The sequence below is a fragment of the Caloenas nicobarica genome, chromosome 12, assembly GCF_036013445.1.
Source record: "Caloenas nicobarica isolate bCalNic1 chromosome 12, bCalNic1.hap1, whole genome shotgun sequence".
In the NCBI taxonomy this organism is placed as follows: domain Eukaryota; kingdom Metazoa; phylum Chordata; class Aves; order Columbiformes; family Columbidae; genus Caloenas; species Caloenas nicobarica.
Genome location: NC_088256.1, coordinates 16,067,859 through 16,083,536, shown reverse-complemented (window position 1 = coordinate 16,083,536; position 15,678 = coordinate 16,067,859). Strand labels below are relative to the sequence as shown.

Sequence of the window (15,678 nt, the reverse complement as noted above, 5' to 3'; positions counted from 1 at the left end):
GAACGTCCTGGGGCTGTGCTGCTTTTTCAGCATTGGATAAATCTAAATTCTAGAAAACTTCTTGGTGACTGCCCTCCATGTGGGAATGCTTTTCCTAGGACTGCAAGAACAATTTTTATGCACAAACCGCTGCCATAATTCAGCTGCACTGGATGTGCTCTGTGTAATTACACCCTCTGGCTACAGCAAGTGATTACATGTCCATGGGGCTTAAGCAGCTTTTCAAGTATTAAAGTTCCTAATGGTGACATTGCGTTTTGAATGATTTGTCTTCAGGTCTGAAGCAAAATAACTGATGAAACCCCAGTGTCATTGGTCATTGAAATTACCTTGGCTTGAAGGCTTTATAAATGTTAAGCAAACATATATGTGCTGATTTGTGAAATATTGACGAAAGGCAGGTCCTCACCTACATTATGATGCTATTGCTCTACTGACACCAAGAGCTAATTCTCTGAATTTTCAGATTATCGGTTCTTTAGCCGCATTGAAACAGTAATATTTCTAGAGAGTGGGAATAACTGAAAAAAATCAGAGTTCTTTCGATATATATTGAGAGCAACTGGATAGCAAGGGTCTTTTTTCCCTAATGTTAATTAATAATTTATATAAATAACAATGACAAATATCTATAATTTATAATATCTCTGATCATAGCACCAGGCAGGACATGAAGAAACATAAACTACAGGACTGTACGAATATCTGGTAACCTGGTGGTTGGAGCTGTTTTCATCTCCATGAAACCTGGAAATGGATCTGTTGCTAAAATGTGTAGAAATATTATATTACTGAAGTCATTAGTATGTGCCTTCTGGGCCAGATAACATTGTGATTATTTCCACCTTAAGATACTCCATAAATATAAAGACATTAATATAAACATTATGAAATGAGAGACATTTTAAAAAATATTTCCTCTTTAGGGTCACATATGTTCAGTTTTATTAGAAGGAAGTTGTGTATTTCGTAAAGCAGGATTTTTACAGTTTTCTTTCAAGTGTTACAGAATAAAAGTGTCTTTTTAGAAATACGTTAAGTACTATGGTAATTGGAGAATATCTTTAACTGTATCATCTGGAATATGGCTGGGTCGGTGTAATTGAAATGAGTTGTTATTTCAGCGTCAGTGAGATATTGTGGCTCTGCAGCTCTTTAGGACTCTCCTTGGGCTCCTGTGGGCCTGTAGATAACAGCATTTACTTGCTGAGTGATGAGTGACGGGCACCGATTGAAAAGATAGCGGGCCAGTTGGCCAGAAGAAAAATCTTATCTCACAGTAATAACGTCTTTCTTAATTTTAAGTTACTGGGGCTTTTTAACAGCAGTTTCTTTTAACCTTTGCAGAATCAGGGAGCAAAACAGTAGCAGGGACCACCACGGCTGAAGAAGCTGCTAAAATCTTGGCAGAGAAACGACGTCTAGCACGGGAGCAAAGAGAGCGTGAAGACCAAGAAAGAATTCAGCGACAGGAAGAGGAAAGGTAACAGTTCAGGAGAAGGAAGGGATGATTCGGTGGTGGGGTGTGGTTAGAGCGGACACTTCAGCTGTATGTGTTTTCTTTAAGCATTAATGTAAGATCCTGTAAATCTTAATGCAGTTTCCTGCAGCAGGGACAGGCATTAGCACCGTTCGAGATGGGCCAGGTTGCTGTGTATATCATTAACCTCTATTTCAGTATAAATGTAATGCATGGGCCCTGTGCAAATCACTGCTGCTTTTTCCTTCCAGTCACCACTGGTGCTTTTATTTAAAAATTAGAATGTGCCTTTTGCACCACTTGTATTTGTTTTGTTGTCTTGAAATAGTTAACCTCTCTCTCTATTAAACTTTCCTGCGATGTACTCAGGCAGTGGTTTGATGGTACATAAATCTGGATCAGAAATGTTGCAGCCAAGTAATTCAAGGTGATAAATCAGTGTACATTTGGTTCACTGCATAGAAGTTGCTAAAAAAAAAATGCTAGCTTTGTGCTGACTAACTTTATTCCTGATGAGGGTTCACCTCTCTGTGCTTCTGTGAACATTACAGAGCATTAGATTTTGTCTTTTTTCCACTCAAGGGTATAAAGGTGTCATAAACTTACATACAGTCTGCTGCAGGTGTTTTATCAGAAATATGATGTCATCAGATCTGTTGTGTACATCTGCATGATTTGACAGTGTACACCTCCCATATATCTGGAATTTGTACTATAGAAGAAACAGGTTTTCTTAGAAAATCTAACTGAATTTATGTTTGACAGTGATTGAAAGCTTCATGTCATGGATGCAGGTGGTATTTATTAAATAGTTGTCACTTAATCCAGTTCTCTATCAAACATTCAATTTCTGGAGCAACCTGACTTGGCCTTGACTTCATCAGCAAAGAACATTTATGTACACATAGATAGTTTCTTACAGGTTACTCTACTTTTTCCTTTGACGAGTCTGGATGGTGGCATTTGTAAATCTGCACCATAAAATATCTTTACACAGTTATTCTGTGATTGGATACCTTAGAACTTTCCTTGCTTTCCTAGCCTGTCTCATGTGCATGCACACTTTTAAAGAAATAAATATCCAGTTGGTAATCTGTATCTTGGAAACACTAGAATCAGAGAAGAAGAAGCGGCCAAGAGAGCAGTTGAGGAAAAAGCACAGCAGGAGGAGGAGCTCCGCAAGCAGGAGGAAGAAAAGCGATTGGCTTATGAAGAACAGCAAAGACAAGCAGAAGAGGAGAGGATCCGCCGAGAACAGGAGGAGCAGGAAAAACTTGCAGAGCTTCAGCACCAGGTCCGCTTATCTGTAGGCTCCACCTGTGTTCCTTGCACAACTGGCTGATGTGTTTCCCAGGGGCTTGTCTTTGGTTTGCTTTCACAGAATGTTTTTGACAAATCCGTCAGGAATGATGTAAAGCAGAATTCACCCTGTCCAAGATGGATTTGAGAATTCCTTGAAGTCCTCTCCTTGCTCTAGTCTGTGATTTATTTATTTATTTTTTCCCCAACATTTGATAAATTCAAGTGTGGGGCAGAAGCAGATGTATTTGGTTTTTTTTAGCCATCTGGGATGCTGTTTTGCATACATAAAATGTTTGTACTGAGCCCACTTTACCAGCTTACTGCTGTGGATGACAAGGAGATGGTCTGTCTGGAAGGTCATCTGGCTTGCTCTGAAACATTGATAGTGTCTCCAAGTCTGCTTTTCTGGTTGCTAAATAGTCCTGCGCAGCAAATATCTGTGTACCTTTACAAATGAATCCTTCTAACTGAAGGGAACTGTTTTGCAGAAAGTGGATTTTCTTTAAATGAGTCTAACCTTGAAAATTAAAGTAGTTTTACAACGAACTTTGTGTTTGAAGAGCAGTATCGTGGATCACATTGACATATGTCTGAACATTTCTTTAAAAGCTTGTTGAGGTTTTTAACAATTACTCAGTGTTAACTATGCTTCTGCCTTCTTTCCAGTCATACTGGAAAAGATTTTCCAGTGTAGAAGGAGCAGAAGATGCTCAGCACAAAGTAGCTTGGTAGTAATACCTGACTGCCAAGATTTTTAAGTTAACGTTGCCACATATAGAATTTAATTGCTGTGTTGTTACTTTATAAATTATCCTTCTTAGACAAATCATTGTCCTGAAGAATAGTTTGAACTCTGAGGAGCTCAACAACATCCAGAACATTTGCATAATGACAATATAGCTATGCACATTGTTTTTATTTGCAGATCAGTTTCTGAATGTCGTAGTAATATATATTTCATGTCGGTAGCTGGTTAATTGGCATCTAGCTGCAATGTATGTTAATATTAAATAGCGATTGTCTGATGTTCCTGTCTGTGTTGAACCAGAATCTCTGTAACAGCTCTGCTTTTGATTTTTGGGAATGAGTTGTGCACTGGGTGCTCTCTTTTCTTGTTTTATTTTCAGAGAGAAGAAGCAGAAGCAAAAGCTCAAGAAGAGGCTGAAAGACAGCGGCTGGAAAGAGAGAGAATTATGCAGCAAAATATGCAGGAAAGGCTTGAAAGAAAAAAGGTATGCTGTTTTGAAAGCAGAGAATTTTCTCAGCCTAGAATAGCAGTTGAAGTGTTGAACTAAACAGGCAAACAGTCTCGGATGCATTTAAATAGAAGTAGTGTGTTTTATTAAAAAGCCAGCTCTGGCTTGTGAGCTTTAAAACGGTAAAAAACGTAGTAAATTTATAAAAAATGAAAATATATTATGATTTATTAAAATTTAAACCAAAATGCTGAAATATAAAGCTCTGTGCATCGTTGCAAATATTTTCCCTGTTTTAACAGAGAATCGAAGAAATAATGAAAAGAACGCGAAAATCGGATCAAAACGAATCCAAGGTACTTGTTTGGATCTGTATAATGACAGAACAGGCCCTTCTCAGAGAAGGCTTTGCCTTGGATCGTGTCTTCCTCTGCTCTCGTCACACAGACAAGCTTCCACATGAAGTGCAAAGTTCTGCTGCACCAGAAGAAATTTCAGTAGCTTCCCATCGCACACGTTTTTCTACTTTGCTTGTTCTCGCCAAAAAGCCTTTGATGCATTTTTGTTCAAGGCATATAGAAGCAATGTGATGTAGTGCTATTGCTTACAGATTGGTTAAAAAAAGCAGTGCTTAGTAATGGATTTTTTTATTAAACTGTATGCATTCTTCTCGGGCTATTTTTCCCCAGCAAACTTAAATTCCTGGCTTCATCTGTTTCCTAAAGGCAAATCTTGGACGCTCCTTGGATTGGTACAGTAAACTGGATGTATTTTTGTTAATGTAATGACCTAAGGTTTGTGGCAAATTACATGTATTATATTGAGGAGTGTTTGTTCTTCTCTGAACATTCAGAGACTGAGTCTTCATATAGCTGAAAATCAGTAAGTGTTTAGCAGACACCTTGGAGAAATGAGGGGAAAAGGAGCTCAGGAATAGTTTGTAGGTAGGAGATGGAAGTGCATCCCACAGGTTCCTTCCCAGGCTGTGGCTCAGCACAGCACGTGTTACTGGGTGACCTGATTGCCCGTTAGCCTCTGGACCTGTGTGGCTTTACAGCTGGGCCAAGAACAGTCCTGCATGGGAGCTGGGATTGAACCCGTTGTGAAACGCTGCGTGGTAGTGAGCTGTTGTGAGTAACGCCCTGGAATTCAGTTGCAGAGCGAAGGGAAGTCTGCGGCAGAGGCTGTGGAGGGAGAGGAGATTGAAGAGGACGAAGAGTTGGGTCTTGAGAAGACCGATCAGCCAGGTAAGGAAACTTGATGAGTCAGGTTTAAGTGGCAGTCAGTGTCTCAGGGATGTTTAAGCATTGTTAAAAATGTCAATCACTTAATAACACTGTGATGGTCTGAGACACAAGTCCCTGAAATGCCAGGGAGGCTCTCTGCGTGAACACAGAGTAGATCATTGACTGTTCCATACCACAGGAGACTGCCAAAATGATTAAATGCAAAAAGATTTGGGAGTGAAATGCAGACAGCATGCTTTAATTTTACAAGTATATTTTTAAAGATAGAAAACAAATTTCATGTTGTTATAGGCAGCTTGTCTGCAAACGAATGTATTGAAGCCAAGTGCCTTGAGTTTTGGCTAGGAAAGGTCATTTTGGGACTCGGATTTTATTCATTTAGAATAGCGATTCTGTTGCTGAAGCTTTTTTTTCTTTCTTTTTTTCACCCCACTTTTAGGAAAGCTAAATGGCATTGACTTACCCCAGGAGGTGAAGGGAGAGGCAGAGGGTTTTTTAGAGATTGCGCATAGCTCAATCTCTACAGAACCTGAAGAACAAGATGTGTCAGAGTCGAAGGCCAACGAAGTGTTTATGAATGGAGGCGATTTGAAAAGTGACGAGGAGACTCTGCTTCCTACTGAATTAAAGGATTCCAGGTGAGTCTGTGTAGGTGGCTGCTTTACCATCAGAGCAGTTATCCATTACAGGAGAAACCCCTCTCTGTGATTAAATTAAATTCAGTGCTGTATGGAGCGTTCCATCAAATTTTTGCGCCCTGCTAGCTCTGTGGTATTTGTCTGGCTTGCTCCAGGCACGTGGCGTGTGCCCGATGTCAGTTTACCCTGATGTCAGTTTACTGCTTCATGCAGAGGCTGTTAGTTCAGGATAATTGTTTGTTTAGATGGCACCATGTTAACGGTACTGGCTTTGCTGCAAAGTGAGACGCGCAGCCAGCATTGTGGCAGCGTTACTCATAAAGAACAGCATTGGCTTGAAACCTCTTCCCTTGAAGTGGTTAGCAGTTCTTCTCGTTAACAAAACATTAAACAAAAAGGAGAGGGACAACACTGAAAAGGAAGAATAACCTGCAGAAAGCTCTAGAACAGTTTCAGTTGCACTGAAGCACCGACTACAACACAAAAGCATCCCTTTGTGCGAATTTTTTTTAGTATTTCAAATTTTATCTTTCTGAACATAAAGTATTTCCATCTACTACTGGAAAATCTGTCCTCTGTTGCTGTTCCATTTGCTCATCTAAATGCTAATGATTTAGAAATGACATTGTGAACTCTTCTTTTTAATGTGATGACAAATTTGTTTTATCCCTCCAGTGATGGAACATGAAGACATTTTCATGATTTTCTTAAGAATGAATGAAAATTGATCACTCTGATTTGGGGTTAGATTTTGAATCCATTTTAAGTATCACTAGTCTTCTGAGGCTCAGTAGAAAGACCTAACTGAACTAAAAAGGAGAAATGCATACTACTAAAATAGGGTTTTAATGGTGCGGAGCTTTAAACTTGTTGGTTTCTTATATCAAATTTCTGTCCCCGGACCTTACCTGAGAGCTATTAGTACAGTAAAAAGTGTCTATATGTTGGTGAGTTGTTCGTCCACGTTGGTTCTTGGAGGAGGGATCCATGTGGCAGCTGGAGGAGCTTGTCTGGGAATTCCCTTCAGGATACTCAGTGCTTTGCAGAGAACACAGGCTGTTAATTGGCTGGCCTGTAATCAGTCTAAAGGTTAAACATCCAGAAATTGTAATATAAGTATCCATTCTTTTTTTTTTTTTCCTAGCCATCCTGCAAAAGAAATGGTTATTGATGACTCAGTGAAGTTTGGTGTTCGTGAAGCTGATCATACGATTGGACTTAATCAGAATCTGAACGGAAAATCTGGTTCATGGACTTTTGAGGAGTTTATTGACGTTGGAGTCCATTCCAAGTCAACCAGACTGAGCTCAGACAGCATCTCTGCTGATAACCGTAACCAAAACTTGAATGATGCTGCTACAATACCTTCTAGTCCCAAACTGGCTTTTGAGGAAGATGGTGCAGTGAATTCATTGACCAAACCTATAGATGCTTCATCAGGTAATCTAAGCTGATTTCCCTCTCTGTCTCTTCCTCTGGCTAGATAATTAACTTCCTTGCATTTTACTCTCCTTGCCTTAACTTCAGCTTCTTATTTTCAAGGCACTTTTTCCATTGCGTAGGCCGGAGGAAAACCTCTTTCTGGTAGTGGTTCTAAGTTGCGTTCTGTCAAGAGGAGTCACCAACCGATGCCTTTCTAGGGCCTTGCTCTAGGCAGCAGCGAAGGCCCAACGTTAAGGCTCTTCCAAAGACACAGCTGAGCCCCTGTGAAGCTCCTGTCTCTCCCACCAACACTCAGGCCCATGTGTTGTATTTTTAGGCTTATTCTAAGATGTCCTAAATGGCACATGTTACTTTTGAAGATACTAACAGTTCAAAAGGTGTCTGATGTAACTCTGCAGACAAGACCTTTCCACTCGTAGGCATGTTCTGTAACGTTTTGATCCTGGCCTGCATGGTCTTACAAGGTCTCTCCAGGCTCCGGCAAGGTGTTAGCTCTCCTCTCTGCTTACTGTAGAATAGTCTTTCGCTTCACGGAGTGGGGCAACACCAACTTTAAATTCCACAGATGGTTGTGTTACATTTTGGGAGGAGTAATAAAGCTTCACACACGATATTATGAATTTTCTGAAGGAAGCAGGGCTCTGTCTGAAACCACATATACTTGAGAAGCCAAAACCTTATGCAGCACAACGTAGTGTGTCAGAGAGGCTTCAGCAAGCTAGTTTATGTAAAGATTAAACTTCTCTGGTTTGGAGCTAAGCCCCAAATGGACGTACTCACAGCAGGAGATCTCTTTCCGTGAGATAAATGACTGCGTGAACACTTGAAAGGAATGGTAGTGGAAAAAAAACCAAGACTTGCCTCCAAGTTTTCTTTAAGTGATGTGTAGCATTTTTTTTTTTTTTTTTAATTAAAGTGTAGCACTTTTCTAGACTGAACTGTTTCCCGAGTCTCCTCTGTCACTCTGCGTCTCATGAATTTTAGTCCCATGGACACAGCCTTATGGAGTCTTTCCTTGAAATTTAATGTGATACTGCTGATCACATATTGCTCTGGTCAAAATCATTAGCTTGTTGCCTTTTAATTTTGAACTTGAAAATGTTTAGACATAGTATGGTTTAAGAATTCCGTACATAACTTGGGAAACTAATATTCATATGTAAAAAAAAAAAAGAAAAGCTACTGCGCTGATTTTGGACCATTCCTTGCTCGCTCCCTGGATGTAGACTCTGACAAGTGATGGCAGATGTATGTGGAATACACCCAGTTATGATGGTTAAATGTTTTCTTCTCTTTGGACAGAACTGTGAACACTAGAGACCTGGAAATAATCTGATTGCACTTCAGTAATCCAGTGTTTTATCAAGTACCGAAGGCCTTGTTTTGAAAAGCTGCTTGTTTACCTTTATCCATCTTCAAATTTGAAAAAAAAAAAAAAGAAAACAAAACAGCAGGGGAGGGATGACAAACTTCTAGATTTGCACCTTGAAACATTTCAGGGAAGCTGTTGTGCTGATGTTTCTTTTCCATTCGTTTAGCTAATCGTTAGATAAGATTTCATTGTTTAAATATCACTCGTTTCCCTTTTACAGTCTTTACAGTAACCTGTTTGAGTCTTTTTTTTAAAAAAAGTTTTCGTATCGGTATCTTGTACAGCCATGTGCCACTGGAGGGTCCCCAGTTAGCTACTGGCCAGGTTTTGCATATTCCTAAAATGGCACTTGATGAAATGAAAGATTCATTCAGTGTGTGTTGAAGCTGAACTCCCTTTGTTATGTTCTAGAAAAATGCTGTTAGTTTTTGGTTCACATGCTATTTAAAAACACAAAATTGAATATCTTTGAATGGAGAAGAAAAATTTCATGTTTTCTGACATGAAAATATTGGCAGTTTCAAAATGCGTTATTGTACCATCGCTAATATGTTTTAATCTGTTGGAAAACATCAAAACATTTTACAGCATATGCACTAATGTATTACAAAAATGTTGAGTACCTAGGTGTGTCTGTCATAGTGCAGTTTAACTCGTCATGCTTTTAAATATGTTTTCATTTTGAATTATTTATCTACACTCATGGAAGTATTATTTTATTGTGTACATAACAATATTAGACCACTGAAGTCATGTTTTTTCATGTTAATTATTCTGTGTGTTCCTGTTCTGGCTTTATAACAGCATCTGCAAGCTGCATATATATTTTCCTTCCCCTAAAGCCTGCATTAAGTAATTTCTCTAACCTAAACTTGCCTGCTTTTTACAGTGTGAAGAGATTAACTAAGCATCTTCTGCAAATTGCTACTAAAAGTACTAATGCAGTCTTGTTCTTCTGTCTCCTGTAACAGATATACTGGGTAAGTGATTACTGTACAGAATAGCCGGTTCAAATCCTGCTGTAAACCATTGGCTGATACTTCAGTTTGGATGAATCGCCCAAACAGCAGCTGTGTTTTCAGTGGTTAAATGCAAATGGTTTTGCTGGATCCAAATGTGTTCTTTTCTCAACATCGCAGTTATCGCAGAAACCCTCCGCCTTCTTACTCTCACTGTTTGCTATTCAGAATACAGTAGAACTGTTTTAGACTTTAGAGCAGTGCCTTAGGTAAAAGGAAAAATGTATTTTTGTATGATAGCGGTTTCGTTCTGGCAGAGACAATCATTCTAACGAAAAATATGCCGTTGTTTTTTTTTTTTTCCTGTGCTCATACTATTTGTTGAATGTTCTGTTACAGCTCTATGTAAATATGTGCACACCATTAAATAAACTTTGCATTTCAACAATGCTTTATTTCTCTAATGCTAAACCTTCCCTTAGGAGGGGTCTCCAAGCCCTGGCTGTGCCAACCTGCCTTGAGATGCCCCCGGTGCTGCTCCAGCTGCTCCACACTGCACGTTCCCAAAACCAGGAGCCTCTTTGGCGACGGCGTTTGTGTGTTTGGGAAGGTGTCTGTTAGTAACACCTTCAGCTCTGGCTGTGTTTGTACATGCTGATGATGTGTTGGTAACTGTTGAATTCTCTAACTTGCTTTTCACTCTAAGCCTTTGCCTTGTAGCACCAGCACCTTTCTGTTCTAACAGCGAGTCGAGCAGTGGAACCAGGCTGTTGAGAATACAGCAAGATGCTGTCTTGGTTTTTTGTGTGAGGTTTCTTTGTTTCTGGTAGGTGCTTATGAACAAAAGGGAATGGCTGGAGCAGCATCCAGTTGATAAATATTTCTGTATGTTATCATCAACCACTGCTGTGGAAAAAAAAAAGAATAAGCCACCTTAAACCAGTGTTCAAGTTGCTGATGGTAATAGTAGAGCTGTGTATGGATGGTGGCTACACATGTGTTCTCTAAAGGGCTTTTTCACACAGGGTGTTCTTGGCAGATGGTCTGGTGTCAGTCATATATTAAGAAAAAAAATAATTAGTTTATGCAAATTGTTGCTTTGGCCCTCAGATACTTAAGGGCACTATGGCAGAACAGCTGACTCTACCTTGCCAGTATCAATGTATCAGACTTGATTTTAGTAGCTCAGCTCTAAGAGATGTCAGTCATGTACGATGGCAAAATGAAAGGAAAAAGAAACAACTTTCCAGACTGTGGGACTCCAAGCAGGCACTAGTCTCATTTTTATTACATCATAAAACATACACTGACATGATAGGAGAGCTATCATTGTCTGAGCTGTTTTTAAGGCACTTCTAAATGCATGTGCATTTTCTCATTGTTGAAAGATTTACTTCTTGTTAATGGATTAATAATTTTTTATAGACAGCCTCATTTAAACAATTATGTAAAAAAAGCTGATGAGCAAAACTTCTGGGCAAACCATGCGGAAATCAAGTCTAAAACAAGTTTATGGAAACTTAACTAAAGCTAAATCATACTGCCAAAACATCGTTATATGTAAGATGAAGCCATTCCGTACACTTGTTGCAATTAATGGTGTGATGTGTGTAAGGTACCTATACTGGTAAAAGCATAGCACTGGATCTCTCTGATCCCGGGTGCAATGTTTGCATCTCCGTTTTCAAGGTGCATGCCTTGTCAAGCCTACTTAAGTGCCAAGCTTAAACATATACCAGACAAGTTTAAAACTAGCTTTGTTTTAGTTTAAGCCACACGTAGATTATGTAGGATGTGGATGTCTAATGCTAAATCTAATGGCACTTCAAGCCTTTACACTAAGAGTTACTTGGAAGCAAAGTTAGATTTTTGCAAGGCTACATGCTTTTGTACTGCAGAAGCTTCAAAATCAAACCCAGTATATTGAGGCTACTTTAGTTTTTATGCTGAAATGGAAAAAAGTTAGAATTCTTAACATGCAAAAACCTGCTCTTTACCAGGGCTGTTTTGGAAAGCAGGGCTCTAAAATCCATTTTACAGCAGTTGCTGTCTGCTCCTTACAGCCGTTGAGGACAATCGGCACAGTAAATTTTTCCATTATGGCAAACAAAGCGCTTGTTGGCCAGACCACGGGCACACTTTGTGCATTTGAAACAATAATCATGCCAGGATTCATCTTCGTAGTTAACCACACTGGTTCCTCTTCCAAATCCTGCTAGGAGAGAAAACAATTATAGGACGGCGATAGTAGCTTTTCCCATGGCTGGGTTAGCCCACCCAACAGCAGATCCTGTTCTTACTGCCTCCTGTGCTTCTGTACTCTTGCAGACTGTATTCATGTGCCTAAAATATTAGTCAAAAATTGCAATTGAACCATGTTGTTTGCTGCTCAGTACTACTGTGCTTAGAGAACAGGCAGCTTAGCATAAGGCTTGTGTGGCTTGTCTGGAACAAGCTTTCTCGCTTGGATCTCTTTTTCCAGGAGTCAAGCTGAAGGAAAGATCAAGGGGTAGAGCAAGAACAGGTTGGGTAAAAGCCCTGCCTGGTTGTTAGGGGCTCGGATCTGCGCTCAAAAATGCGGAATGAAATGCAAGTCTCATGGGACTGGCAGCAGACCGCCCACATTTCAGGACTGAGCTTTGTAATCCAGTAACCATTACATGTAAAATACATCAGAAACGAAGCAAACGTCACTTTGGGGCAATAAAACGCTGCTCTTTTTAGACTTAAGGTTCCTAGACTAAGATAGAGGTGGGAACAGTTCTAGTTGGGAAGTTTTGAGGGAAGTGAATTTGAGGTGTGCAAAGGGTGAAGAGCTCCATTACTAACTCAGGCTCCATCCAGCAAGAGCACATGGTTTATAATTAAATCATGTATAAATTACTAGGATTTGGCTTGGGGTACACTAAACCTGCTACTGGCGTTAGCGGCCTCTGAGCTGCACGTCTTTGGGGACCCACCGCCCTCAAAAGCTGCATTTAATCCAACATACCTGTAATAGGATTCTTGCAGCCAGCGCACTTCTTGGCAACGCACTCCTTGTAGCATTCGACACAGTAAAACTCATCCTCCACAGCTGTGAAGCGCTTCCCGCCCAGTGGCTTCTTGCAGTTGGAGCAGATGAAACACTCGGAATGCCAAGGCTTTTCCTGGTAGGTGAGGCCTCCAGAAGTGATGGGCTGGGAGGCAAAGGGCAGAGATGTGTTTCAGAATGGGTGAGGAGGAAGAGAGGTGATGCGGGTCTGGGGTGTAGGGTAGGAGGGTTTTGTCATGGAGTTAAATAGCGCAGCACACTTCAGTTCGTATAGCCTGAGATCCTGCATGCCTGGAGCTTTCATAATAGCTTATTTTACCTGCAGTGACCCTGCAATTCTACACTAATCAGTTGCAAAAGTTGCAAACTAGCTATTTTACAAAACATTGTGTTACTGCTTGAATACACTGCTTGAATACTATGGAGCTTAAACCATCCCCAAAGCAAGTGCAAGGCCAGTGCCCACTTGGTTTCAGCAGAGCTGCCGTCAGACAAGCCTGCAGTTCCCGCTCGGATGCGGTGATGTGCAGAACCGTGAGCTCTGTCACACACCATCAGCTGGCTGCACTGCTATCTCAAGGAAAGAACGTGAGCATCAGTACAGCTCCAGCATGATCTGACTCCTGGTTTACTCTCCCAGCTTCTGGAAGACATGTGAGGGCTGGCCCTGGAAGCCACCTTGGCAAAGCAGAGGGACTTACATTCTTGCATTTCGTGCAGGTCTTGGCAAACTTGTGCTCGTGGCAGGAGACACAGTAGAAGTCATCACCCTTGGGGAAGAAGCTCCCAGATCCAATCACTTGCTTGCACTGGCTGCAAGTGAAACAGTCCTTATGCCAAACCATCTTCTTGTACTCAACATTTTGGTCTCCTACAATGGACAGAAATAACTCGTTACGTGGGATTTGGGGCTTGTGACAAACTCCCCACCCCCCACAATGTAACACACCTATAGGCAAGACCTGTCTATAGCTATGTCCGAGACTCAGTTGTAATGTGGACAAGGGTTGAGCTGTTAATTTCTGTATCTGACTTTAGCCAGGGCCTTCTAGATTTTCTTAAAATATTTGTCAGGTGCCTGAGCCTTTCTGAGAAGACCTTGATTTACAGAGCAAAGCTTTTGGTAGAAAGGATTGGAGACTAACTACTAAAGTGAACTACCCACATGAGGATTAACTGCAAAGCAGCATTTAAGCACTTCAATAAAATGGACAGGTGAGAGCAAGTCAAAACTTGCACCATTTTGTGGTGCTCCAGCCCCTACCCCCATCTGCAGCCTCCATGGCTTGATAAATCACCGTGGTTTTGCCCTGGAGCAGAATTCGGCTGTCGTACCCATATCCCTGGCACCAGTACCTGCAATAATAGGCTTGAAGCAGCCCTTACACCTGGGCGCATCCGCAGTGGCCGTGCAGGTGCTACACCAAACCTTGTTGTTCTCCCTTAGCATGAAGGGCTCATTGACCAAGGACGTGTAGCACTTGAAGCAGCGGAAGCAGTTGTCGTGCCAGTAACGGTTCTTGAAATGCAGCTCCTGGAATGAACGGAGATGGGGTGAGCAATAAGCCCTTCTCTCCTGCTGAGCAGCACTAAAACCAAGCTACTATCCCAGCAGCCTGGGCAGTAAAGAATAGATTTGTTAGTTCCTAAGCCTGTCCGCATTCAGTGGTTGGAGGTGCAGCTCATCTGCAAGCAGTTAAGGGAAGAACATTTAACCAAACTCGCTGGAACAAGGGGATTATTTAAAATCACATTCGTTTCGGACCTTTGGAGTAGCAGAAAGTGCTGCAGCAGCTTTGAAGTTCTTTAAGCAAGGGCTTCTCTGGTTGTCAAGCTCCCCCTAGGTCAGGTGTATATTATTAATGCTGTAAACATGAAGCAATAAGCATTTCACAAGCTGACAAAAATTAGTCCCTAGGTTCCCGAGTTCTTTGGCCAGAAGATGAGAGTTCTGCACGCCCTACACAGGCTGGAGAACCTGCAGTGCTCTCTTCGGGACAATTCAGCATTTGCAGCAGTTCGTGTGGCTGAATCTAGATCCTGAAATGAGCTCCTGTGCACAAGCAGCCCATCGCGAGCATCCCTGCAGCAGCGCCCCACAGCCTCTGGCTCTTCGCCCAAGGAGAACATGCCCCACCAGCCACAGGACTCACACAAGAACTTGTTTTCACACAGAACCTCACACACCAGGGCCGGGAAAACAAATGGGAGGGAAATCAGCATCTGCCTCATCACCCATTTAACTGCTCAGCGCTCACCTTGGAGTCGGCTCCGATGGGTTTCTTGCACTCGGTGCAGGTGTTGGCGCAGAACTTCTCGAAGCACTTGACGCAGCAGTGGCGGCCCTCTTTCTGCACATACTTCTTCCCTTGGAGCGGGTCACGGCAGTAGTGGCAGTCAAAGCGCTCCGACATGGTGCCCACCGTGTAACTGCCAGGCCCTCCTAAAGGAACGAGGGTGAAATTAGAGCACCGAAGACCTGGGAACTGCTTCAGCTTCTTGGGTCTGTGCAAATGAGAGGTATCAGGATGGCTCAGCAATGAGTAGGCAGCGGTATCGTGCTCCTCAAGGTAGAGAGCTTTGGTGTCAGCAATGTTTCTATCAGGCAGCTCAGTGGTTTATTTAAAACAAAACAAAACAAAACCCACCAAAATGGAACAACAACAATAACAAAAACAAAAAAATCACCATCAAACAAAACAATAGATCTCTACCAACTGCACTAGCATTTTCCAGGTGCCTCCAGCTTTGCCTTCAGGGTCTGGGTTGGGCTAAAGAACCATCACGCTCAGGGTGGCTGGTGAAATATCATAGAATCATTGAACAGTTTGGCTTGGAAGGGACCTTCAAACGTCATCTGGTCCACCCCCAGTAGACCACCTGGGTTTGGTCACAGCAATCACCAACTCATACACCTGCTACAGAAGGCAGCTTGGATGTCCCCTCCCAGGTCAGGAATTGTATTTTAGGATGCAGAGAGAGAAGGAGCCATGAAGTCCCAGAAAAA

The 15,678-nt window shown here is 41.6% G+C and overlaps 2 protein-coding genes across 10 annotated transcripts in view; one reads left to right on the top strand and one right to left on the bottom strand.

Moving 5' to 3' along the window:
• The window catches only part of MAP7D3 (MAP7 domain containing 3), a 47,493-nt gene extending 37,423 nt beyond the window's left edge, over positions 1 to 10,070 (top strand). For 6 of the 7 annotated variants that reach the window (XM_065643240.1, XM_065643234.1, XM_065643241.1 and 3 more), the window contains 8 exons: positions 1,348 to 1,483; positions 2,594 to 2,774; positions 3,910 to 4,014; positions 4,281 to 4,334; positions 5,132 to 5,225; positions 5,665 to 5,863; positions 7,008 to 7,303; positions 7,406 to 10,070. In XM_065643240.1, coding sequence (XP_065499312.1) covers positions 1,348 to 1,483; positions 2,594 to 2,774; positions 3,910 to 4,014; positions 4,281 to 4,334; positions 5,132 to 5,225; positions 5,665 to 5,863; positions 7,008 to 7,303; positions 7,406 to 7,425 — 1,085 coding nt within the window. In that variant the 3' untranslated portion in view covers positions 7,426 to 10,070. The remainder of the gene's footprint in view (positions 1 to 1,347; positions 1,484 to 2,593; positions 2,775 to 3,909; positions 4,015 to 4,280; positions 4,335 to 5,131; positions 5,226 to 5,664; positions 5,864 to 7,007; positions 7,304 to 7,405) is intronic. The other variant, XM_065643233.1, reaches the window with a different exon arrangement.
• Positions 10,071 to 10,897: 827 nt separating this feature from the next.
• Positions 10,898 to 15,678, bottom strand: part of FHL1 (four and a half LIM domains 1) — a 30,704-nt gene continuing 25,923 nt past the window's right edge. For 2 of the 3 annotated variants that reach the window (XM_065643244.1, XM_065643242.1), the window contains exons 2-6: positions 14,930 to 15,114; positions 14,028 to 14,205; positions 13,373 to 13,542; positions 12,630 to 12,816; positions 10,898 to 11,852 (exon numbers count right to left, since the gene is read on the bottom strand). In XM_065643244.1, the coding sequence (XP_065499316.1) occupies positions 11,695 to 11,852; positions 12,630 to 12,816; positions 13,373 to 13,542; positions 14,028 to 14,205; positions 14,930 to 15,085 (849 nt within the window). In that variant the 5' untranslated portion in view covers positions 15,086 to 15,114 and the 3' untranslated portion in view covers positions 10,898 to 11,694. The remainder of the gene's footprint in view (positions 11,853 to 12,629; positions 12,817 to 13,372; positions 13,543 to 14,027; positions 14,206 to 14,929; positions 15,115 to 15,678) is intronic. The other variant, XM_065643243.1, reaches the window with a different exon arrangement.